Source organism: Impatiens glandulifera, chromosome 1 (genome assembly GCF_907164915.1).
Source record: "Impatiens glandulifera chromosome 1, dImpGla2.1, whole genome shotgun sequence".
NCBI lineage: Eukaryota > Viridiplantae > Streptophyta > Magnoliopsida > Ericales > Balsaminaceae > Impatiens > Impatiens glandulifera.
The window spans coordinates 133,902,978-133,910,971 of NC_061862.1; the positions used below are offsets into that span (position 1 = coordinate 133,902,978).

The 7,994-nt window shown below is 30.7% G+C and overlaps 1 protein-coding gene across 1 annotated transcript; it reads right to left on the minus strand.

Annotated features, from left to right (window-relative positions):
* Positions 1-3,540: 3,540 nt before the first annotated feature.
* LOC124935902 (protein HEADING DATE 3A-like) lies at positions 3,541-7,622 on the minus strand. Its single transcript, XM_047476339.1, has 4 exons — positions 7,361-7,622; positions 7,208-7,269; positions 4,080-4,120; positions 3,541-3,997 (listed from the first exon to the last, which is right to left on the minus strand). The coding sequence occupies exons 1-4, from the start codon at positions 7,556-7,558 to the stop codon at positions 3,774-3,776; spliced, it is 525 nt and encodes a 174-aa protein (XP_047332295.1). The 5' UTR covers positions 7,559-7,622; the 3' UTR covers positions 3,541-3,773.
* Between the last annotated feature and the right edge of the window lie 372 nt (positions 7,623-7,994).

The following is a 7,994-nucleotide window of genomic DNA, read 5'->3' on the forward strand; positions in this document are numbered from 1 at the left end:
AAAAATAAAAAGAGAGGTAGAGAGAAAGTCTAGCAGCGAACTTCGCCTACATCCGCGCATGGTTCATCAAACTGACGATCGAAGATTCAAACGGAGTCCGATTGCACTGAGATTTTGTCGAGAGGGTTTATAACTCATTCCTCTACATTTTCAACGGTTGGATCAAAGTTTGGACGTCTTGAAGTTTGTTTTTATGGGGCTTAAAGTGTCTGCATTATTTTAATTTTATTTGACTTGTTTGAGACCAAAAAGTTTGTATGTTTTTGGTTATGACCTTATCTTATTGGAAGAGTTAATCAAGATTAAGACGATGGCGAGATTATGTGCTTTACACTTGACAAAAGCATGATCGAGTATGGAAAGTTGTTATCAAAATGGTATTTACCGATGACAACATTGTCGACATATTGATAGGGAAATCCTTCGGGTCAAATTGCAAGATTGTATTGAGTTAGCGGGTAATTAAGGATTGAAACAATTTCAATTAACACATATTATAATGAAAGACCAGGAAAATAAAGAGGAAGATTAATGAAAGATACTTATAAGTTGAGGTGGAGACATCTTGAGAGTAACTCTCAAACAAACCAAGAAAAAATCAATGCATTATCTTAGAAGATAAGTCAAACCTTAGGTGATATTCTTAGTCATGAAAAAGGGGCTAGATGGGAGACTCGGTTAATTCGAAGATGATGGTTTTGTTACTTCTTTTGTTCTACCTTAATGATCTATACATTGTGGATCATAGTTTAGTTGAATGAGATGATTAATTTGTTATCTTATTGATGAGATGATTGAGACCTTGAATGAGATTCCTAGTCATGAAAAATAGGCTAGATGAGAGGTTCGATCAATTCAAATGGAAGGATATTCGATTTCTTTTAGAGAAACTATAGATGATCATTTGAAGCATTGGTGAAAATAATTGAAGAGAGATAGTGAATCTTGAAATAATATTCTTGGATTGCTAGGAGTTTTTGGATTCAAGAAACTAGCAGATTGCAAGCTAATTTGTTGTCAAGGAGAAGTATGAGGTTCATGTTGGCTGAGTATGCAACGTTCAAGGCAAAATGGGTAACAAATATTTGTCAAATCTTGAGATAGAGAAAAGAGATGTCATGATAGCCTAATTTATTTGTTATGAAGTTGACGATAAAATTTCGTCTTGGGTCTTCTCGTTTTCAATCGATATCTTATTTTGAGGAAGTAGACAATGGAAGTTCATTTTGGGTATCCCAGTTTTCGATAGATATCCAATTCTGAAAAGTAGACGATAAAAAGTTTACCTTGGGTCTATTCGATATTTTGGTTTCAGTCGATTGTTGGACTTGAAAAATAAGACACTCGGTTTTGGCAAACAAAGGTAAAGATTATTTTTAACATAATGAAGAATTGTTAATTCTAGTTTCCGTATTTGTCAACGGGTATGAACAAAGATTGGGAAGTGTTGTTGAATTTCTCTCGTTGTTGAAATAACTTGGTTACCCAAATTTATTTGGTGTTACAAATTCTATGATTTTATCTTCAAAAAGATTTTGAGCGGAAGTGGAGGTATAATGATTTATCTCGTGAATGGCTCGAGTAGTGAAGATTGATGTGTCGCTCATAACATTTTAATTGCGTGATATACGTGATGGTGGAGATTTTTATTTTTCTAATGGCTCTTGAGTGCAAGTGGAGGTACGAAAAGTTATTTCATGAATGGCTCGAGCAAAGGTGAAGATTGAAGTGTTGAACCAACTTATTTTTTTTGATGGCTTGACTTTTGTCATGGTAGAGATTGATGGGTACGACTAGTGTATTTCCTAAGGGACGTGAAATTTGTCAAGGTGGAGATTGTTGTATTTGTAATTTATTCAGCACTTCTCAATAAGCGCTATGAGTTTAAGCATTGATTGTCAGAAAGTTGAAAGTTGTAGGCCTTTATTTCTTTTATACAATTAAGGTTTATTTTATTATTAATGGTCTTGGGCCTGTATGTATAAGTAATTTAGGGTTTCTAGGCTAATTACTCCTATATAAGGGTGGTTTGTAAAGGTTGAATATACAACACTTAAGATTCTTAAGACTTTTTTCTTCTTTAGCATATATCTATTTTCCAGAGTTTCATATCTTCATAGTTGTTCTTAGAAAGATCAAATAGTCAAAGGCAACAAGCGCGATATTCGCCCAAGGTGGAGATTCTTGGGTTTTGGGCTCATATTTTATTAGAGTTTATATACTGTGATTGGGCTTTAAGCCTTAATTGGGCTTAAAATTAGTAGTTTAGTCTTTTGAATTTTATTGTACTCTTGTAAATATAGACATTGTAACCTAAGGTTACTTGGACTATTATTCCATGGATAATCAATAGAATTGACGACTCCCCGAGGATGTAGTCATTGTTGGCCGAACCTCGTTATATTTTGTGTTCTTTATTATTTTTTTACCACTTTATCTTTATATCTTTTTTTATCGTGTGTTTAGATTACATCTTTTTTCAACACAATGTTCATAGGCTGCACATAAATTCTCTACACCATGGGTATTTAGCCCTTTCTCAATTGTTGAAGGAAATCTATTATTGGAGATTTTTGAGATGGAGAAAAACTACAAAGAATGGGAATTATCAATGATAGAGGATTTCTTGAAACTTGTTGAGGAAGGAGAGAATGCAAAGCATGCAACACTTGTGAGTTTTGTTAATGAGGATTTCCCGAACCATCATAGAGGACGTTGACCTGTGGACAAGACACGATGGATAGGGTTACATCTGCTTCCTAAAGGAGGCATGGACTCTTATAAGTTTGGTTTCCACAAAGAGCCATGCCTTTTAACGTGGAGCTACTTATGCCCTAACTATTCGAATTGTCCAAGCTTCATATTAGGACAACAACTCAAACAAATAGATTGCATAAGATGATCATTCAATACTTAGGATAACCACAACCATGGTACATTAATTAGCCAAATTATAGTGAACAAATAAATGGGAAAGGAGGAAAATAAGGTGGTCATAGAAAAGTTGAGAAGAGAATGGGGTGTGGATGAAATATTAGATTAACAATTATCAAAGAAAGAATGTGAGCACAAAAAGAGAGGATTCACATACCAAGATCATTTCACAATATAGGATCATCTTTCTTTCAAATGAATGATCAATAATTTGCAGGCTTAATTTTGAACAAAAGAACCTGACCCATGTGATGATGATCCATTTCACATCTAGATGAGTATGGTATCCACTTTTACTTTGAGTCTATATTCGATACAACTTGCATGTTAATTTTCATTTCTGGTTTCGTGTCAAAAAAAGTTCAGCTTGTAAATTTTGAGTCTATATTCGATACAACTTGCATGTTAATTTTTTATTTAAATATTCAATTTGTTTTAAAAAATATCTCTTACAAGAGAATGAGATACTAGTGATTAAGCACATCAGTTCTCGTCTCTTGTCTTTTGGTCCAATGGAATTTGATGTGAGCAATGATGTCATGCATGTCACAAAATATGTTCTCTTTTGGACTCATTGAGGGATGTTGTTTGATGAAATGTTTGTTCTAACATGAATATTGTTGACATTAAATATAATAATAATAAAACCGTTCTCATAAAACCTGATAGAGACACAACATTATTTTCAAGTATAACTATCTCGAGCACCAACATAAGCCATAATATCAGCATGCTCTAATTTATTTTCACGACAATTAGGTTATCTATATATATATTATATTATATTATATGATCCCTTAGATCATCTTAGGTCATCGACGAACATATCGTTTAATTGGTCATCGCCTTCGGCCGCCAGAGCCAGTTTCCCTCTGGCAGTTGTAGTAGACTGCAGCTACAGGGAGGCCCAGATTGTAGAGCTCAGCAAAATCTCGAGTGTTGAAGTTTTGACGCCATCCAGGAGCGTAAACCGTCTGCCTTCCTAACTGCTGGAAAAGTATAAATGCGAAACGGTGGATTCCCATAGTCGGGCGTGGACTCTCATAGCAAACGACCTCTTGTCCTACATATGACCAACAACATTTATACGAAAAAATATATAGGCATTGAAGATAGGATTATTAGAAAGAGGTAAATTAACTTACCAAAACTCACTCCTGTAGTGGCTGGGATATCAGTGACCAACCTATAATAATTCATGAAAAAAATACATAATTTTAATTGCGAAATTACTAAGATATACATGATTTGTTTATGGGGAAGGGGATAAATACATTTTTAACAAGAAAATACAAATATTCTCATACAAAGAATCACATCAAGTGGAAATTAAATTATTAATAAATACAATCATTGGTGAGAGCTAAGGAATGTTCCTAGGTTATTAAACATGTGACCCATTATCTCGGAAAAAAAATAGTTTGTTAATTAAAATATTAAATATATATTTTTTTTTATTTTATCAAAGTTTATATTAAAAAATAACATATATTTTCTTCAAATGAGATATTTTATAAAATCTGTTAAAAATTCTCCAATAACAAACACCAACCAAGATGAAGACAAATGTTATTAATTAGACAAAAACAAAAATGAAAGAAAAGACAGATGCTTTTGTTGGACTGAGTGGTCAATTTTACAATGAGTTACAATTTAACATGGTTTAGTTGATTCACATTTGTACTATGTTCATTCTTTGTCTATGCTAAAAGCACTTTGCACAATCCATCACATTAGTAGTGGAGTCACTTGTGCTCAATATTGTCTTAGGTATCTAATCTTATAAGATGATACTTATTGTCTTTTACCAACACATTATCTTCCAATTTATTCTTTTATAATTCAATACGCTACTCTCATTAAATAGATGTCAAAAGTAGGATAACAAACTTTCAGCGAGAGAAAGATGATATAAGTCACGTCAGAAAATAAAGTGACAAAGACGATTGATTTCAACGATAAAATCATTACTCACTAATCTAGTTGCATCATATTAATTAACTTCAACGAATAAAGGTGATAAAATCAGTACCCATTAACCTATCACATCAATTGATAGAGTTGCTTGATAGAAACATCAACTCATAAAACCTAAGTAAAAATCTAATCACGTCAATTGATAGAGTTGCATGCAAATTAAAGATATACATATCTTACTATTAAACAAGAACCATAAAGAATGGCTATAGGGTTGCAACATGTCATGATAAGATAGGCGTATCTATCAATCTCAATTAAAGTGGCTTAGAGGAAGACCACACATCTTAGGATAATAAAAAGACAATCAGTGAATATTTAGACAATTTGGAAGGGTGGGGACTGATCCTCTTCTTCCCACAGCCATGAACCAACATTAGCATTCAATCTCAAAGATAAAAGGTAGCCACCCACTTTTATATAGGGTTAGTTTGATATTTTGATTTAGTTATTCTCTTTGATAGAATTCAACTTATAGAAAAGAAAAATAAGAGAGAAAATGAAATTAAAAAAATGCTAAACCCGATTATAGTTCAACTTATTTCCTCATTCTACTATATTAAATTATTTACTCTCAATATTCATTCACAAAAAATAAAATTAAATCAAACAAGCATGTAGTCCCCTATTGCAAGTTTTAAGTTGAGAATATGCAATTATTCTTACCTCATAGTACTACTCACCTCGATCATTCAATAACCACACAAAATAATTTTAAATCACGAATATAATTTCAGTATATATTTTTACAAGATAAAAATTCAGTCATACTTTTTATAATAATTTTAAAAAAATATATTTTAACTTCTTAATTTTGTAATTTTTAAATGTGATAACCATAATAATTGTGACTAGCTAATTATTTATTTATAAAAAGATTGTAAAAAAAATATTACTTTCCAATAAAAAATATTTATAATTTAATTAATTAAAATAAAATACTTACTAAATAATATAAATACTTAATTCTAGAATCTTATAATTATTTATTTATTTATTTGGAAAGTTAATATGAGCTTCTTTATATCCTACATTAATTTAGACGCTTTTATGTTTTTATTTTGTATAAAAAAACCTTATAATAAAAATTAGTTATGATTAGTCAGGCTAACAATAATTAATAAATATGTTACATTAAAATATAAATACATAATCTGTATTTAAATTCAACATATTATTTCTTTCTATATTTAAATAAGAAATACATATCTTGTAAGTGAATTCAATTTTTTTAATTGTGTTTTTTGATATTAAGAGATTAAATGTATTTCTTATTAGAAAAATAAAAATAAATAAGAAAAGTTTAGATATTGGGCATCAGCTTGTATTTATGGAGCTTGTTTGATCTTGATTGTTTTTAGAATTTTGTTCAAATAACATTGTTTGATACAAAAATAAGGTTATTTTAATTTGTAATTTTGGTTTAATTTAGTTACTAATTTTCATTAAATAATAAATATGCCATTATACAAAATTATGTTATTTAAGATTAATGACATTCATCCCATTAAATAAGTCTTTGATCTTAGTTATTAAATGAGTGATTAGATAATTAGAATGATAATAAGAATTTATAAAAAAAATATTGGGAAAAGTCCTAAAAAAAAGCTTAATCAAAAAGTCCTTTTAGTAAGGGATAATCTACAACAGAGCATGTAAATGTCATCTTCTATAAAATACCTATTAAATTTAATTAAAATGAATAATTTGGTAATAAAAATAAATTTGTATCAATGACTAAATTTTGTATGTTGGAGCTCTGAAGAATTTCTTCAACATAGCTAATGAATTATGGTTAGCTTTCGAGTTGTTCGTGTTCGTCGTCTCAATTGGTTTGTTTGTGGCGAGTCATTTTTTACTTGGTTTATAAGGCTATCAAAGTTGTGTGCATTTTATTTTTCCCTAAAAAATGGTTTTTATATATTTGTGATTTTTTTGTTTGAAATTGAAAGCCTTAAAATAAGAACTTACTTATTCCTCACATTAAATGTGACAAGGTGGTGTGTATTTAATAATAGTTTTTTAATAAAGAAATTGATGATTATGTAACTACTTGTAAAGAATGTTTTAAAAAAAAAGATATGATAAAAAAAAAATAAAAGAACATTCCTATATTTACTTTTCATAATAATAATCTTAGTTATAAAATATTTTAAATAAAAACTAATTTGATAAAAAGAAGTGGAGTATTTAAGTATAGTAAGAGTAGGGCCAAAGAAAATGATCATTACAAAATCTGTTAGGATTTATGTTCTGATAAAAACAAATAAGAGATGGAGAGTGATAGAAAGTGTACCAATGCAAGTACTCCCTCAGGGTCGGGTTGCTTGGGCTAGGAGCATCAGGATCCACCATAACCTTTAAACAAATATCAACAATAGTTACATATATTAGAATCCCAAAAAAACTTTGGTAAAAAACAAAACCAAATAACAAAGAAGATGCTTACAAGAGTGAAGAAAGTCCTAAGATCTTCACCACCAATGTCAACCCTAGGCTGGTTGACAACTTGAGAGGGTCTAAACTCGCAACCGTTTGCGACTTCCCTCGCGTTATAAATAACTCGAAGGTCGATAGACCTAACGAAAGGGTCCAACACATCCCCCACAACTCTCCCAACAACAAGAGGATTGGTGTCCCTTGGCATGTTTACAAATAGAGAGAAAAAAAAGATAGTTTTTCTTGTGTATGTGTTTGTGTTGGTAGGCTTGTACTTGTTCAATGAAAGCTTTACTAACCTATAGGCTATATATATATACAAGCTTGTGAATCTATATTTCTATTTGAGGGGACTGTAGCAATACTATTCTCTTCTAGCTGACTGACTAGCTGGCCTGGGCCTCTGATTGGCCACTTTAAATATTCTTGTGTAAGGTATCACCCCACCCCCTTCCTCATTTCCCTATCTTTTACTCGAATCCAATTACTTTTGTTTAATTAACGAATTTTAAAAATTGTTGTTCTTTACATTTTTTCCAATTTTTTTTTTTTGTTTTATTGTTTTATGTTTTTATGTTTCTTGATTGTACATTTCTCACTATTGTCTAAATGATTTCTCTAGCTCAACATCTCTCCAATCTCAC